The sequence below is a fragment of the Mytilus californianus genome, unplaced genomic scaffold (assembly GCF_021869535.1).
Source record: "Mytilus californianus isolate M0D057914Y unplaced genomic scaffold, xbMytCali1.0.p SCAF_9, whole genome shotgun sequence".
Classification (NCBI taxonomy): domain Eukaryota; kingdom Metazoa; phylum Mollusca; class Bivalvia; order Mytilida; family Mytilidae; genus Mytilus; species Mytilus californianus.
The window spans coordinates 42,763,561-42,783,280 of NW_026262745.1; the positions used below are offsets into that span (position 1 = coordinate 42,763,561).

General features: G+C 32.4%; 1 protein-coding gene across 1 annotated transcript; it reads left to right on the forward strand.

The window, feature by feature from the left end:
* Positions 1 to 1,711: 1,711 nt before the first annotated feature.
* LOC127715888 (mucin-5AC-like) lies at positions 1,712 to 19,049 on the forward strand. The gene is made up of 12 exons (XM_052222007.1): positions 1,712 to 1,717; positions 6,093 to 6,239; positions 6,951 to 7,122; positions 8,699 to 8,851; positions 9,286 to 9,438; positions 9,872 to 10,024; positions 10,421 to 10,573; positions 11,000 to 11,152; positions 12,806 to 12,958; positions 15,467 to 15,625; positions 17,094 to 17,279; positions 18,203 to 19,049. Exons 1-12 carry the CDS (start codon positions 1,712 to 1,714, stop codon positions 18,397 to 18,399), a joined length of 1,785 nt encoding a protein of 594 aa, XP_052077967.1. The 3' UTR covers positions 18,400 to 19,049.
* The last annotated feature ends 671 nt before the right edge of the window (positions 19,050 to 19,720 follow it).

The window sequence follows — 19,720 nt, forward strand, 5'->3', positions numbered from 1 at the left end:
TTTTTGTTTCACGCGAGAGAAAAATTGTTTTCTTTAAAGTTTGTCTTTGCACTAACCAAAAATTGAAAAGTTAGGGTCAAACTTATCAATATCGAGTCAAACATTTTAACGTCGGTGATATTTGACACCACAAATCAATTAGATAATTAATACAATAAGTATAAATGTGCATTGACTCAGTTCTTTTGAATATTTGTTTTTGCCTCTTTAATTTCAATATTAATTACATCTTGTTTATGAATAATATTTTCAAATTATATAATATTTATGAAAAACCATGTTCAAGCCATAATTTACTTTTAACCTATGGTTAAAGGTTGTACAATAAAATTAACATATATTAAATATAAATGCCAATGTCATAGGTGACATAAACATAAAGACAGGATTACAAACAAACAAAGATTGTTATGTTTTAACATTGTAAAATCTGCATCAAAATAAGGAATAATATAACTATATAAAGGTAGGACTAATTTCCCCTATATATGTTTTATTTACAGGGTCAGAATTAGGAAGTCCTTTAGAGCTACTTAAATTTAGATATTTATGAGTTGATAGTACTTTTGACAATTTTCATAGTTTTACCTATTTCTATCACATCTGAATGTTATTAAACACTACATACTTCTGTATTTTGTAAAGGAAACTTAGATGATATGTATTAGATACACCACGGGGGCGTTAGCCCGATTGAGTGTTCACTATTCACATCAGGATATTATAGTTATAGACTTCAATAATTTAGGAATTTGTCTTTCAAAATTTTAACTGATTTTATGGCAAATGCAGCATATCAAATTAAAATGTATGGCTTTAGTCATGTGGTTTTAATCAAAATGTGTTAAATGATTTTGTTTAATCTTGTATTGAAGGACATCTAAATCAAATTGAATAAATTTGTATCTGAACAGCAATTTTCAAAAAAGGCGCTTCACATAAATCTGGGTTTAGTTCACAGTGTTTTTTTATTAAACGTTTTTGATAAATATAAAAAATTTAAAATATGCATATGTATTAGTTCTCTAGACGTTTATGGTCAGTTCATACGTTCAACATTCCTTCGTAAATTTTACGGACGCCACCACGAGTTAGTTGACCGTTATGGAATATCCGTTTCACAGATGACGACGGATATGTTCCAATTGTCGGGAGTACAATCCCGTCCCCTTTCCCCCGAATATGACCTACCGAATTAGATTTATCACCGGGTTGTACTTATATGAGCAACACGACGGTTGCCATATCTGGAGAAGGACCTGCTTACCCTCCGGAACACCTGAGATCATCCCAGTTTTTGGTGGGGTTCGTGTTGCTCAGTCTGTAGTTTTCTATGTTGTGTTTTGTGTACTGGTGTTTGTCTGTTTGTCTTTTTCGTTTTTAGCTATGGCGTTGTCAGTTTATTTTCGACTTATTAATTTTTTAATGTCCCTTTGGTATCTTTCGCCTCTCTCTTTCAGATATGATATTGAATCTTCAATCATACACATTAATGAAAATAACACTTTATAAATTTAAGTGCGTCCGAAGCGCTTTCACGCTCAAACCCAAAAATTGAAAGCCAACTTGAAAAATGTAGTACTTGAAGATGCGAGGAGCTTTAAGATCAAAAGGGACCCAACAATAGCTTCACCCTTTTAAGATAAAATTTTCTTTAGGGAGTTGGAACCTTAGTTTCCTAATGATTCCTATTTCCATCAATGAATAACTAATGAAGGTATTTTATGATATTAAGAATATTTGTGAAGATTTTGAGACTTTGAAGATGGCCGTTGTGTGAAATAAATTGAGGGGAGATCAACCATGCTTTTCTGAATTTGTGTTTGATTTTCCATTCTTTAAAAAAATAGTATTTGCTATTTCTATCCTTAAAACGATTCAAATCAACCAATGTGACATAAAAACTGTCTGACCCGTAATCATCGCCTCTCAAATAGTTTCTATTTTGAATTTCAAAGACCATTTTCAGTCTAACTTGCGTTATGAGTTTTAAGTATAGTTCAAACTGGTTTCACTATAAGTATCACTATAAAATTATAAAGATATTACATAGTAGTTTTATATTTTGTTTATCGTGTCAGTTTAAATAAATAGTTTCACATACTTTCTGAATTAAAATCATAAAGCAATTAAACCATTTCTGTTTTATTCTTAACTCAACATTGTTTTTATTTTTTTCTAGGGATGCAACCAAAACCGATGTCTTTTAGGAAGTTTAGTTTTGCTTATCAAATGAGATTTGTTTGCAATCAAATACAAAAATCTAAAACAAAATTATATATTCGTGACTTGACTGTCATTACTTCATGGTAAAAATTTTACTTTCAAATTATGGATGCGGATTAATATATTCTTGCTGACGCGCAACGTTTCACCCTGTTAAGAGTTCATAACTTTTTAAACAGTTTCATTCCCAATAAAACCCAACGTACAGTTTTAATGTTTGATCTTACTGGGGTTTACATTTTTATGATTATCTTTTAATAAATTGAAAATATTTTCGATGGAATAATTTGCTATAATTTTGTTTAACAAAATCCTACACCGCTGCCAGTATGTCTTAAATAGAGCATCTTGGTGATTTGATCGATCTTATCTATTGCATTACACTGAAATTAAAGAAACATATAAATGCGTTGAATGCCTTAAGATACCCAAATAACTCCAGAGTGAGGGCCATTGAAGTAAAAATTGTAAAAGAAAGACTTTGTTTTTGTGAAGTTCATATTACTTCAGTCTCCTATAATAGTGGAGAGCGGCCCAAAGGATATCATTAACCATACAGCAAGTTCTTTAACACTGGAATGTTCCTACAAAATATTTTGATACTACAGCCAGAATTTTCATTTTGTAAAGTGTATATTAAAAGATATTTTTCAGATTTGAAAATTATCCTCTAGATGTAGCTTATGTGCCCCTTTTGGTGTAAATTATGTTTTATTACTCGTCGTATTTCGATACTCCTCAATTCCCAATGTTTAGTTACAGTCACCACTGGTACATAACAACAATTCGAACTGCACATATGCTGCACCAACTTTTACTTCTATCTTGAAATGATTAATATCGACAGTCAAGGCAAGACCTGTAGATGAATCATTTTCTTACTTCACTTTATTCATGAATATGAATCTTTTGGATTTTCTAAACAAACGGTTGCTGAATATTAGGAAGTACGTAAACCAAACCTAAGATAAATGTAAAGTCCACAATAAAGCATAACCCTGTAACAGTGGTTGTTATTATATTTACGGAATATTAGAGTACAAATAATATTTTACTCAGTACAAAAAAGGATACAATTTCTCAACAACACTCGCATTTTACTCCTTCAAGACTAGCCCAACACATAATACACCATTAATTATAAATTATCCACGAAATATGTATTCCCTGTTATTTTACCCGGCCCCAGCAAACATTTTTGGAGAACACATAAGAATCACCCTGTCGTCTGTCCGTCAGCCACTCTGTCTTTTAGTTTGTATCTAAAACGAGGAGATGTGGTATAATTCCCAATGAGACAACTATCCACCAGAGTTAAAGTGAATTCGAAGTGGTAGTAAGTAATTATATCCATGTCTGTTTGACCGTCTGTTTATGTGCCTTTTTATCGCAACTTCTTCCAAAGAACTATATGGTTTTTGAATAAACTGTTTACAGTTGTACACCACCTTAGGATGCGAATAACATAATACAATTCTAGTTCTACATATTATATTCTAGTTTGTATCTTTCGCCTCTCTTTAAAGAAGAAAAATTAAAATTACTTATTTCTATATTGCAATGTGTGATAGAAGTTTCGTTTATGGCAAGGGTATACTTTTGTTAGTTAACTCATGGTTTAATTATCACTGGAGCGTTTTCGTTTATATGAATGGAAGACGTGGGATATATGTTACGTAGACAGCTTTCGGACAATAACCTGTCCGCTATTTGGTCGTAAACGCCAACATGTGATGAACATAAATGCAGTATGACACAAATATTTTTTTTTTTATCTTTAAGTTAAAATATTATTATTTTCTTTTCAGTACCTGATCAAATACAAGAATGAAATACTTGATTTTGTTAGTATCATTCCTGATTGTTATTGAAGGTATGTTTGGCATGTGTTCTACAAGATAACAGTGATTTCAATAGGCACATCATATCATTTTCGACTAATACATTTTGTTTCAACTAAAAAAACATTTTCTGCATTGCGAACATGTCCTTCTTATAAATGTAATATCCTTACTAGGGTTTGGATTCAAGTTTTTGTAAATTTTTCGTCGAAATAATTAACATTTTATTATCAACTTTCCCCCAGGACCCAAGGCTCAACAATACTAAATAGTATGTCATTATTTTTTGTGTGTGTTTTTTGGGGTCTAATATACCAGTATTTATGGCAATTTTTCGAAGATTATTTTTGATAATTTCTTTCTATCTATAGTTTTGTTATATACCTGATTAAGATTAAAAGGGACAGGTTGAGCGCTTAAAATCCTATTTAAATCACACCCAAAGCCATGAACATCGTCAGTTCTGATCTTCGGTCATATCATGATATCTGTTTAGGGGATTTTAAATGTATAGTAGGTATATGATACCCGTATTAAACTCATCCACTCTTGGGCAAATACTTAATGTATTGTAAAGAAAGACAACTCGTGTATTGTTGCAGGCTACGAGATGACCTCTATATGTCTTTTGATTTAATTTGTGTTGTGTGGTTGGGTTGTTTTGTCATTTACATCCACATCTAATTTACTCTTATAAATTAAATGCAAATGCATCCTTCAAATGTTTTGAAAAGTAATTCAAATAACAAACTAATAATCTTAGACGACGTCTTAATCACCAACATCCAAACTTTTTTTTTCGTGCGACTTTTGGCTCCACTGAAAAAAGGTTAAGTACAACATTTGATTCTGATTCAAGTTCTACTAATTGAGTTCTATTTCCAATAATGTGATATTTTGACTGAGCGTTGATTTGAATGTCGATTGATGCATGCATAGAAGGAGACGCTTCCCGTGTTGGCGCAGTAGATCAAACGATTTCCTCAGTTTTTGTTTGTTAAATTGTTTCCATCTTTTAATCGAATTATGCGATTTGACCATCTGTAAACTACTCTTGCTAAATTAACCAGTGTTACGAGACAGTGTGCAAAAGTCGACAGGTTCAAATAACAGCAAAACCAACGAATATGATTTAAACATACCTTCTAAAAAGGTAAATAGGTAAAAAAGACAAGTTAACCTCATTATCATTAAGTTTATTTCTGTGCAAGAATGGTGACAAAAAGATACCTATATTGTGATAAAGGAGATGAGTGTAGAAGACCCCTTCTTTGGCCATCAATAGCAAATAGTTAAACTTAGAATCACAATTCAAACAAATGTCAAACAGCTAATAACGGTTGTTTAAAAAAATAAAAAAAATAAGTACAAAATGTACACTTTGATGTCACGTTTGCAACTAGATACTGTAATTGACATTCATTGCGTAATTCAACTCTTGTTTTCAAATAAGCGTCAAATTCCGTGATATTTTTGTATATTTTGTGTTCAAATGTACCTATATAATTTGCACAATAAACAAGATACTTAATGGGTGTATTTGTCAAGAAAAATATCTTTTTCATAAAAAAAGATGAAATGTGACATTTAGATATAAAACCCCCGTTCATCGTTGTAATGATGAATATTTTTCTCATTAAACACAATACATCATTCACATATTTCTATATTGGTTAATTCAAGGTTTCGTGTTTTTAAATGATACTTACTCCATCCATGGGTCGATTTTGTTCTACACCGAAATGGAGACTAAGATGCAAATAACACTGAATTCTGAAAGAAGTTTGCTTTACATCCGTCATTGTTAAAAGGCTAAAGCGGATATCTCTTTATAAAATATATTTACACACCTCATGATTTAATATAATATGTTCAAAGCGATTTGGTAATCAAATTATTGTATCCTGCTATCAACATAACAAATTGTAGTGGAATATAGTAAAACAGGTTTTGCTTATGACAAATAAAACGTGAAATGCATTAAATATGCACGTATCTATAGATATCCGTTAATACATATTTTAGCTATATAAAATTTCAGTAGTTGACCCCATTGTTGTACAACCTGGTCAAGGAATCATATCACGAGGATCAAAGAGGGGTACATTACTGGGGTCTTCTACAACATCACCATACCCTACTACGACAACAGAGGGTTCTGTACCTACTTCGGTACTATTGTTAACTTTCCTCGTCAGTAGAACCTAGAGCTGTGTTATAACTCTAGATTCTACGGACGAGGAAAGGTAACACTAGGGCACCGAAAGCTGAATTTTTTAGTTCAGTCTAGATGGCCGAGTAGTCTAGAGCGCTGGATATAGTGCAGGCGGTGTTGTCACGATATCCCAATACCATAAGTTTGAATCCCGGCGAGGGAAGAACAAAAATTTGCTTCCGCAAATTGCAGATTTAATAGTGTTGTGCTGATAATTAGAGTAATTATTTTGATCTAAAGATATTACCAATAATCCTATCAACAATTAACGTGCTATTACTTTACAATTTGCCACACACACACACATACACACAAACACACACACACAATCACACAGACACCTACATGTACCAACCATAATTATTTATCTGATAAGATATTGAAAAAAGGGATGATGATTTAAGAAAAACCAGTGATACAAACTGGATAATGTTACAAATTAATATTTGGAGGTGTAATGTAACGACATCAACTTCCTACAGATTCTACATCAATAGCAATGAATTCCTGTATACCTGATTCAAAATATACTTACACGAATAACATTATAAGGTTATGTTTTGCTTCCATTTTCTATAAACTAAATGCTGTGCTTTTGAGAGAGAGACAAAAAAAGGCAATATATTATGTACATGTATATATAAGTATAGGATATTACTTATTATCAGATAAATTATGTTTTAAAAGTTGAGCCAAATGTTTGGGATATCCTCAAATCTGATCAAGTAATCGAATCACAAGGAACAACCCCCGGTACATTACAGAATTTATATACAACAACACCAAAGCCTTCTACATCAACAATAAAGGGTTCTGTACCGACTTCAGGACCATTTAAAGGTAAGGCATCCACTATTACAAGTTAGGATAAGAAAGGAAAAGTTAACAAAGGTTATGTTTGAATAAGCGTGTAAACAATTAAATGCGAAATACGGTTCTGAAATACATTTAAAATGCAGACTCACATTATACATGCTGTGATGCTGTGATGCTGCGATATTGTTTTCTGTGTAGAGTAAAACATGTTCTATCAATAACATGTCGTGCTCGATTTTGATTAAATCTCAAATGATATTAATAGGTTACCACAAAACAAGGGGCAGTGAAATGTAAGAACGTAAACAATATCAATCTATACTATCTGTATGCATAAAAAGAAGGTCACGAGTTAAATATTTGTTTGTTTTTTTTATATTTGAAATCTCGGATAGGTTAATATCTTAGATTCATTGGGCATGGGATTTTTAATGGCAATTTCGTTTATAATGTAAGGAACTTCATCTTTATCTGCGTATTCATTAACTGTTGTGATGCAACGTCATTGAAATTAACAACACCCTTTGTCAGAGAAGTTAAATTGTCGGATTTATTTCACATGTCAATTCATCGGTTTTATTCCACTAGGAAAGCACGGTATTGCATTGCATCCAATGTAACAACTAAAGATGTTTACCAATATTTCTATCAATAGACATGCTTCACTATAAATTTTCTATACACACACACGTAGTCACACAGACACCTTTCTACCAATCAATCCATCTCACCTTGCACTGGTGAAAACGTATGTAAAGATTTATTTTACGGTAGATTTCAGACTCATTTAGACTGAAATTTATTTCGCAAATAGTCATGTATGTTAAGCTTTTTGTTCAATAATCAATTATCTCTTAAAAGATGAAAAAGGGTGATTTTGGGAATATAAACCAGTGATACAAGCTGGATTATATTACTAATTCTAATTTGACGTTCCTCAAACGCTTTGAGTACACACCAGTAGTAAAATTTGAATATATTAATGTCACCTGATATGCAACGTCACGATTTTTTTGGGCTGTTCCAATCCTACTCCCACGTCGCATGCTTTTTATGAATGATTTACCTCACGTCAGATAGTGCAAATGATGTCATTGAACGATGACGTAAGATGTATGGATTTTACCGGAAAATGCACGAATGGGAAACTGAAAGTCGTCAAAGCATAAAAACATAAACAAACGATGGTAAGAATTTGTATAATGTCCATATCTTCTTCAATGAAAGTACGATAGTCAATTAAATTCATTCAAATCTGTCCTAGTATGTTACTGTATATCGTTTTAAAATGTCACTTATTCAATTTTCTTCGTCGTGTACGTCGATATCAATAGTGTGTTCAATTACGGGAACAGCAAATATTTCCCTTCACACAAAGCCCTTCGATCCAAAAGAATTGCTGTCTTTGTCCTATTAGAATAGATATAATTCATAGGGCTTGAATTTATATTGATGTTACCACAGGTTGGCCCTTTATGCTGATATTTTGACCCACACTGTCGCTCGTGGCAAAATATTAAGCATAAAGGGCCAACCCTGGGTAAAATCAATATACATTTACGTATTGGACATTATTATCACTAGATAAATTATGTTTTAGAAGTTGAGCCAACTGATTTGAGAATTAGCAAACCTGCTCAAGAAATCAAATCACAAGGACCAAAGCCCGGAACATTTATGGGATCTTCTACAACAACAGTAAAGCCAATTCCGACAACAATGGGTTTTGTACCAACTTCGGTACCAGTAAAAGGTAAAGCATCCTTTGAAATAAGAAAAGATAATAAAACGTTATTACCCATAAGCGAGTAAATATTTCTTAAATGTATTTAAATGTGAAATACTTCTCTGCAATACATGCTGACTCATACTATATGTGTGCTACTTGTTTTCTGTGTAAAACAAGGTACGTTCTACGTGATTTAGTTAAACTCTCAATGGATTGAATTGATTATTACTGAACAAAAAGATAGTAACGTGTAAGAATGTAAACACTATAAATTTTCTAAAATCCATTGTGTAATTTGTTTGTTATAGATGTTAGTACAGTAAATGCAGTGTAACAATCTGATCTATGCTACAAAAAAAATATATGTGCGTGTTATGTATCAAGAAGGGAGAAGGATGATACATGTCAATATATAAGCATTGCATATTATTTATTACTATATTCATCTTATATTGTAGAAATTAAGCCAACTGATTTGAGAATTATCAAACCTGCTCAAGAAATCAAATCACAAGGACCAAAGCCCGGAACATTAATGGGATCTTCTACAACAACAGTAAAGCCAATTCCGACAACAATGGGTTTTGTACCAACTTCGGTACCAGTAAAAGGTAAAGCATCCATTGAAAAAAGAAACGATAATAAATGGTTATTAACCATAAGCGAGTAAATATTTCTTAAATGCATTTAAATGTGAAATACTTGTCTGGGATACATGCTGACTCATACTATATGTGTGCTACTTGTTTTCTGTGTAAAACAAGGTACGTTCTACGTGATTTAGTTAAACTCTCTATGAATTGAATTGATTATTACTGAACAAAAAGATAGTAACGTGTAAGAATGTAAACACTATAAATTTTCTAAAATCCATTGTGTAATTTGTCTTTTATAGATGTTAGTACAGTAAATGCAGTGAAACAATCTGATCTATGCTACAAAAAAATATATGTGCGTGTTATGTATCAAGAAGGGAGAAGGATGATACATGTCAATATATAAGCATTGCATATTATTTATTACTATATTCATCTTATATTGTAGAAATTAAGCCAACTGATTTGAGAATTATCAAACCTGCTCAAGAAATCAAATCACAAGGACCAAAGCCCGGAACATTAATGGGATCCTCTACAACAACAGTAAAGCCAATTCCGACAACAATGGGTTTTGTACCAACTTCGGAACCAGTAAAAGGTAAAGCATCCATTGAAATAAGAAAAGATAATACATGGTTATTAACCATAAGAAATACTTGTCTGGGATACATGCTGACTCATAATACATGTGTGCTACTTGTTTTCTGTGTAAAACAAGGTACGTTCTACGTGATTTAGTTAAACTCTCAATGGATTGAATTGATTATTACTGAACAAAAAGATAGTAACTTGTAACAATGTAAACACTACAAGTTTTCTTAAATCCATTGTGTAATTTGTTTGTTATAGATGTTAGTACAGTAAATGCAGTGATACAATCTGATCTATGCTACAAAACAATTGACGCGCTATGAATCAAGAAAGGAGAAGGACAATACATCTCCATTTATAAGCATTGCATATAACTTATTCCTATATTCATTTTATATTTTAGCAGTTAAGCCACTTGTTTTGAGAATTAGTAAACTTGCTCAAGAAATCAAATCACAAGGACTAAAGCCCGGAACATTAATGGGATCTTCTACAACAACAGTAAAGCCAATTCCGACAACAATGGGTTTTGTACCAACTTCGGTACCGGTAAAAGGTAAAGCAACCATTGAAACAAGAAATAATAATAAATTATTATTAACCATAAGCGAGTAAATATTTCTTAAATGCATTTAAATGTGAAATACTGTTCCGGGATACATTCAGACTCACACTTTATTTGAGCTACTTGTTTTCTGTGTAAAATAAGGTACGTTTTACGTGATTTGGTTAAACTCTCAATGGATTGAATTGATTATTACTGAACAAAAGGACAGTAACGAGTAACAATGTAAACACTATAAATCTTCGTTTGAGTTATTTGTCTTTTATAGGTGTTAGTACAGTAAATTCAGTGATACAATCTGATCTATGCTACAAACAATTATATAGACGTTCTATGTATCAAGAAGGGAGAAGGACAATACATGTCAATCTATAAGCATTGCATATTACTAATTACTATATTCATCTTATATTTTAGTAGTTAAGCCAATTGTTGTGATGATGGAGCAACCAGCTGATGTACTGAAATTACAACGAATAAAGCCTGATACATCACCGGAGTCTTTTACAACAGATCAAAAGTCTACTACAACAACAAAGAGTTCAGCACTACCCTCGGTACCACTAAAAGGTATTACCTCTACTGCAACAAAATGAGATAATACACGTCATAACTAACTATAAGCGAGTAGATATTCAAAGTGCTCTTAATTGATACATTTTAAATGCTGACTAACATTCCTAAACGTTGAGCTAATTTTTTTCTTTATGACGTAAACTACGTTCCGTGTATAACACCCGCTCCACAATTTGGTCAATGTATCAAATGGATAGAATTGTAATCAACAAAATAAAAGGACAGTTAATTGCAAGAACGTTAACACATATGTTGCAAGAACGTTAACACATATGTTGTAAGACCGTTAACACATACATGTATGTTGTAAAACCGTTAACACATATGTTGTAAGAACGTTAACACATCTAAATCTTGACTACTAAGTATCTTTGCAAATATGACAGAAATCTGTTCTGTTTATTTTCTTTGGTTACATCTTCTGACATCAGACTCGGACTTCTCTTGAACTGAATTTTAATGTGCGTATTGTTATGCGTTTACTTTTCTACATTGACTAGAGGTATAAGGGGAGGGTTGAGATCTCATAAACATGTTTAACCCCGCCGCATTTTTGCGCCTGTCTCAAGTCAGGAGCCTCTAGCCTTTGTTAGTCTTGTATTATTTTTAATTTTAGTTTCTTGTGTACAATTTGGAGTTTAGTATGGCGTTCATTATCACTGAACTAGTATATATATTTGTTTAGGGGCCAGCTGAAGGACGCCTCCGGGTGCGGGAATTTCTCACTGCATTGAAGACCTGTTGGTGACCTTCTGCTGTTGTCTGTTCTATGGTCGGGATGTTGTCTCTTTGACACATTCCCCATTTCCATTCTCAATTTTATCACTTATTTAAATTCTTCAGATGCGAGTTTTGTTTTAAAGATTCTTATGGTTTTTAATGAACATATATTTAAAATTAAAGCTTTGTATTACCCATATATAACATGAAAAATGGTTGATATTTACCAATATTTTTTTCAAACAAGGAACGTGCAACTTCTATACATTTTGAAACACACACAAACACACACCAGATACACTTCCCCAACCTAATCCATCACTGTAAACACTTTTTAATCAGTATCTTAAGATATATTTAATGTCAAATTTATCTCACTTTTAGACTTTAATTCATTTTCCATATAGTCAAGTTAGCTCAATTAAAATCTTATGTCTATTGCTATTTTCTATCGAAATTGAATGATAAGTGAAGTAAATTCAAATTTACAAAAAACTTCATCCTATGGTCACATTGTGTGAATATCGTGAATAGATTTATCAGAAAATACACACACGACAATCTTTCTACTCTTCAAGTGTTGAATTTTGACATTAAAAGAACACATTTCAATGCACCAGATGCACATTTCAACGATTATTGTCTATTAAGTGACGATCGAGGCCAATCTATTTAAACATCAGTCTATTGATTGTGAGAATTAATTATTGATTGCTTAAAGTCTAGCGGCAAATATTAAAAGCACATTCAAAACGAATGGCGTTATATACAAGAAAGTCTATGATAATCCAGTGGAAGCAGTTTAAATGTAAGAATATCACTATGTAATTATATAGTTAATGTTATAATGAAAAAAAAAACCAAATATGAAAAGCCAATATAAATAAATCGTAAAATCAACTAAATTCTATAAATATAAAATTCCAGTAGTTGTTCCATCTATTGAGCTGAACAGGATACAAGATAAAGCTCCGAAATCCCTACAACCGAAGCCTTCCAGAACTACAACATTGGGATCTACCACAACAACACCAACACCGACAACAAAGGAATCTGTACCAGCTTCACCGAGATTAAAAGGTATTTTCTATAATTGACAAGACTTAATATTACATGTATTTTAGCCCACCTGAACCAAAATGCCAGAGAGCTATTCCCATAATTTGGCGTCCGTCGTCCTTCATCATCCGTTAACTTTCACAAAAATCTTCTCGTTTGAACTAAACTTGGTGGAGAGTGGTCTCATTTGCAATATTCCACATCTACTTGTTTATATATTGGCCACACTCATCCTCATGGTATGTAGTTTAAAAATTGTGTCCGTTGACCCCGCCTACCAACAAAGCCAACATGATTGAAGATAGAATATGGGGGTAAAATGAAAGCTTTATGTATTATCTTTATAACCCCTTATAGATTGGTTGAGTGTTTGTTTACTTATTGCCCAGCGGCAAATAGTTCCTGCATGTTCAGGACGAACACAAAGAAAAGTAGCAACTGTACATATGTTATAGAAAGAGAAAATATGACAGGGTTAGATAGTTGAAATGATTCACCTATTATCCATTTACATCAAAACTACTTCTTATAGGACTAAAATGACGAATTTTACCATTTTTGTCTTTTTATAGATATAAGAAGATGTGGTATGAGTGCCAATGAGACAACTCTCCATCCAAGTAAAAATTTATAAAAGTAAACCATTATAGGTCACAGTACGGTCTTCAACACGGAGCCTTGGCTCACATCGAACAGTAAGCTATAAAGGGCCCCAAAAAAATTACTAGTGTAAAACCATTCAAACGGGAAAACCAACGGTCTAATCTTTTTGTCTGTTACCAAAAAGACTTTAATAGATAGAGAGAAACCTTAAATAGCACAAAACGATCAGCATGGCAATATCTACAAATAAGTCAGCACCACCAAAATTGTCAGTTGACACCTTTTTGGAGTTTTTGCCCTTTCATCACTATTTTCACCAAATCTAGCTTTAAAAATGTGCTTATTATCTTGAAAACTGTTATAATCCATAGATAGAATCTTAAATAGGTTAAATGTATCAGGTAGACAAGATCTTCATATAATTTTGATGGCTGAAAACGTCAATTGACTCCTTTTAAGAGTTATTGCCCTTAAGAGCATACGCTACAGTTACAGGGGAGGTAATGACTTATGTAATGAAAATTTTCCAAATGTTTTTACAAAAATCCGCTTGTTTTTATCTTTTGAAACAAAAAAGTTAGGTATGTCTATCAAAAGGATAGAAATGTTAAAAAAAACCGAAATTTTGCGTAAATGTCTGAAATTTCGACCCCATTTAACTCTTAAAGTAGCACATGAAGGTATACTTTTATTACATATTTGAATTGACTAGGTGAAAAATAGCTTGTATGCAAATTTTCGTAAAACAAATCACTGTGGGATTAAAACTGTATCGTATGTCCTTAAGGATTTATTGCCTTTAAAAGACAATTTTTACATATTTTTTGGCGTTTTTGCATATAATCTTCTATACTATAGTAAATAAATAGAAATTTTAATAGCAAAAATGGTTAGCAAGTCAAGATCTACAAATAATTAGTTATTGCCTTAAATGACGACTTTACCATGTTTTGGGGTTCTTGTCGATATCTTGAAAACTATAATAGTTGCATTTAAAAATAAAAAATAAAAAATAAGTCAGCATTGCTGAAATTATCAGTCAAATCTTTATTGTTTCACCATTTTTTTTGTATTTGGTGAACAGTTTGGTGGATAAAGAAAAAACTGTAAATAGCAAAAATGGTCAACATAGCTTAAATTGTCAGTAGCCTTCTTTTCAGTTAGGAGATTTGACAATTTTTACCCATTTTTTTATTTTTGGCAAAAACTGTAAACAGTTAAAATGATCTGCAGAAAACGATCAACCAAAAAGAGATTTTAGTCATGATTTATTTTCTAGTCTACAATGTTGGAAAGTACCATTTTGTTAAAGATCCGCATCGATCTAGGTGAGCGAAACTCGCTTTTTAGAGCAAAAAAAAAAACCCAACAAAAACCATTGTGCATCTCTGCACGGAAATGCAAATAGATTACATAATTTAATTGCACTTTTCATTGATATGCGTTTTTTAGGCATTTTCAAATAAACATACTCAAATTGAAATCATGGATACATTCGATATCATAATATGATCCTGTCTTTAAAACAAACTTATCAAAGATACCAGGCTTATAGTTATGTACGCTGGACGCACATTTCATCTAGAAAAAGAAGACACATAAGCAACGCTCGAATAAAAGAAAAATTAATGCCAAACAAAGTACGAATTAGGAGAGCATTGCGGATAGAAAATGTCGAAACGGTTTGCTAGATTCAGCTAAGATAATATATTCCTGGTATGGAAAATCATTATATTTCTCAATCAGTTCAAAGTTTAGTAAACAGTTAACTTATTAATATTACTATAGCAATGGTAAGGTAAGGTGACACACGAATGTACAAAATAAACTATGATAACAAAAAGTAAGTATAACGGGAAATAACAGCGTATATTAATACACTACATACATGACATATCAAATAAATTCTAAAAATATCAATTTCAGTTGTAGCTCCATCTATTGAGCTGAACATCAAACTAAACATGAAGCCAAAACCAATGCGACCTAAACCCTCAACTGGTACATTACATGGGTCTACTACAACAGTCCCAGGGTATACATCGACGACAGTTCCAGGGTATACACCAACAACAGGTGTATCAGGTTCGTCCTATTTATAAGGTTGTATCTAAAATTATTTTCGAAATGGATCCTAATTAAACATGAACGCTTGTAAAAAAAACTTGATACAAGCGAGTTGTTTAAAAATGGAAAAGATAGGTGAATTATTGTGAAAAATAAAATGTGCTGTTTCTTCTTTGTAAAGTATGAAACACTTTACGAATAAAACATGTTTTGCTCTCTTGGGTACCTCGTGTAAATACCAGAACTGTTTGCATCTTTGGCAAAATATTATAATATAAAAAAGATGTGGTATGATTGCAAATGAGACAACGCTTCACAAGAGACCAAATGAAACAGAAATTAACAACTATAGGTCACCGTACGGCCTTCAACAATGAGCAAAGCCCATACCGCATAGTCAGCTATAAGAATGTACGTACATACATAACGGAGTACTGAATAGTTGCGACTGTCAATTTTGGATTTGATAGTCGCAATGCAGTTTTACTAGCGATGCGGATCGTGTAAGTACAACGGATATTTTCAACAGTGAAATAAAACATTGATAGTAACAACTCTTCAAAAACACAACCAATATTCCTATTCTAATATTATACTCGTGAAATGTTGAAAATTCAAAATTTGAAATATCCCGAAAAGGTCGACTGCTTTCGCATAGCGGTCTTGCCAATGCATCTAACTGTCAAATTGACGGTAGACTATATAAATATATATAACGTTATTCAAAAACATATAATGTAACATATTTCGTTATATCAATTTTGACTAGTTATGCATCCATTTGAGAGAAAAATCTAAAAAAAATAATTTGGATTACCATTTTTAAAAATGCTTCTTGAAAAAAAAGGAGTAGGTTCGCTATGGCCCTAAAACGGCCCTATATCTAGCTAGAATTTCAAATTAGGATTTTTTTTACCAATATCATAATGAATCATGGCTAATACAATGACTAGATAGGAAATATATCTTTTTGTTGAAAATGTACGTAATTGCATTCTATTCATGACGTCACAAATACTACTTTTAGATTTTCAACGAATATTCAATGAAAACGGGTGAATTTCCGTTTATTTTTTGAACAGAAGACATAGAGCGCATGCGTCGACAAAAAAGATCTTTTCGCATAATGTTTGTTATAACATTTTACATATCTGACTTGAATATTTAGTTTGTCGACGCTTGCGCTCTATGTTTCCTATGCATTAGTTTGGTGGAAATCCGGACGATTTTGTCAATTTTCGCAAATATCTCTAAGTTTGGCCTATTTGGGATGTAAAAATCAACGCTTTAAAAAAAAACTTGGGACAAAAACAGTATACTTTAACTTTCTCACATGTCTTTTTATCAAATTAAACTATTTTTCATCTTGAAACATTGAACTTCATAATCGGGGCCAAATATGGCCCTTACCGAACCTACTCCTTTATGCGTTTTCTTATATTTTTGTTACAACATATTACAACATTTTTTGCTATTTTCTAATTAGTACCACTAGAAAGTTCCGGAGCAACATGTCCTGATCCGGCAGTAGAGCCTGGAGTACAATATACAGTTCAAGATACTGGTGATACTTTGTCGTACCAGTGTCAATCTGGTTATCGACATGTTTTCGGTGATATGACAAGAACATGTAGGAAAAATGGCACCTGGAATGGTACTGCTCCAGTATGTCGTATGTAACTTTTTATATAGTATAGCCTTATTTTGACGTATTTTCTGCACAACATTTTTAAATATGTGATAAACAGGAAACTGAAGGTTTGGATAATTCATAGTGTAAACTAATAAATATAAATCAGTTTCAAGCCCTATTAACTGAATGTTCGTCTAAAACATTCATTCTGGTCTGAACATCATCTGAGATGTTTTCACAGGCGGCAAAAACGACAGTGAAAAGAGACAGAAGATACAAAAAAGACAACCAAAAAACATAAGCAGAAGACAACATGAACATGAAATAAAGAACTAAACACGCAGCAACACGAACACCTCTCCTTAAAACCGGGGACTATCTCAGCTGCGCCGGAAGGGTAGGTATATCCTGCACTGAATCTTATGTTGCTAAACTGAACAGTCAAAACGGTCTTCTGTGTTTCGTACCGATCTGGTGAGTCAAGTCATTTCGAACTGAGTTTAATAGTTTGTTTTTATGTTTTACTGTTTCATCATTTTCTAGGTTAAGGGAGGGTCGAGCTTACAAACATGTTTAACCCCACCAGGTTTTGTATGCGCTTGTCCCAAGCCAGAATCATGTAGTTCAGAGGATTTTGTTTGGTTGCTGTCTGTGAAATGTATGTTTCGATTATTTTTTTGTCATAAATCTGACCGTTGGATGTTTCGTTTACATTGTTACACATTATATCATGTCGACTGAATAGCTGACTATACGTCATGCGTTTTTCTCATTGTTAAAAGCCGTACGGTTACCTATGATTTCTTAACTCGCGTTATTTGAACCCTGTTGGATAGTTTTCATATTGGCAATCATACCATAATTCTTTATTTTATATTAGTTTACAAGAAATTCGATTGTAAATAATACAATATTACCTTCAGTTTGTCACAATTTATTTATTGCTAAATTCTATTTTTTAGATAAAGTAACATGTAACCGACCAGCAAGAGGAGGGGTATCACCTTCTCCTTACAAGCAGTCGTATAACGTAGGAGAAGTTGTAACATTCACATGTATCAGCCAAATGTCAAGGACCCGTAGCCGCGGTAAAATAATTCGTGTGACTTGCACGTTGTCTGGTGGATGGTCAGGACCATCATTTTTAGTTTGCATTTAAATTCTAATCAAGGCACTTATCTTTGTTATTGGGTAGTACCTTCTGTGCAATTAGATTTTATTTTAATGACATTGCTCCTTTTTGATATAAGTCATAAAAGGTAATTTGTTTAATTCCCTTTCATAGTAGTTTGTACTGTTCACTGCAATTGAAAGCCATGGTGAGAATTAAAGACCAATCGTGTCAAATCTCCTGAGATAAATAGGAGCCTTCCGTATTTGTATACGAAAAAGGGCGTCAGTTTGCGCCAAAAAAAAATCCACGTACAGACAAGGACAAAATTCAGTTCAATGAATCTTGTTTTTGTTTTTATCAGGTTTAAAACACAGGTAAAAGTAATACCATTTTTTTTTCGCGCAAACGTTATACTTGTCAAAATTCAAATTCGATCAAATGTAGGTCGCCATTTAGTAAAAATGTTCATCCTTTCAACACTTACTTGTCAGGGAGGTAACATCTCCCACTTTCTTAGCCGTAAAAAGATATCATAATAGCTCCATCTTTCACAATAAGAAGTTGTTATTCATATCAAATTAGACAGATTTATGTCAGAAATTTTTTCACATAACGCATTTAGCCGCGCGCATTTTTGCATATTGTAATTTAGCTAATTCATTTATTAATTATTAAATTTATTTGAAAATGTTTTATTATAATTTTTGTCCATTACTTATATCTTATTCAAACTTTCAGATAAATGTCGATACGGGTCTTTTATCAAGTCAATACTTAGACCTCAGAGGTTAGGTTTTACGAGTTCACGTCTGAACTGATTTAAACTTGAACAGACGAGTATTTCAAATAAAATCGAAATATTGTACTATTGAAACAAACCAATTTCACAAGCACATTAACGAAAAATAACTAGAATAACCAGATTGACAGTTACGGATTACTTATTAGAATAGGCAATACTGCATAGAATAGAGAACGGAAACGGGGGATGTATCAAGGAGACAACAACCAACCCAAAGAGACGAAAACAGCCCATGGTCACCAATGGGTCTCCAATGGAGCGAAAAAATGGCACATGTATATTCCCTAAAAGGCAATTATAACCATACAGTATTTCAAATTCATTTAAAAGACGTACTACAAATGTATTAGTCTAATTTTTATTTTAATTGAAATATATTTAAAATTATGGTCTTATTTCATGATACATACATAGAAAGAAGTAAAAGGTGTGCGGAAGATATCAAAGGGACAATATTCACAATAACCGAGTAAAATACTTATATGTATGTACATTCATAATCATGATTGAATTGCTACTGAAAGTAACAATTCTTATCGTAATCACTATAATTTAAAAAAAGGT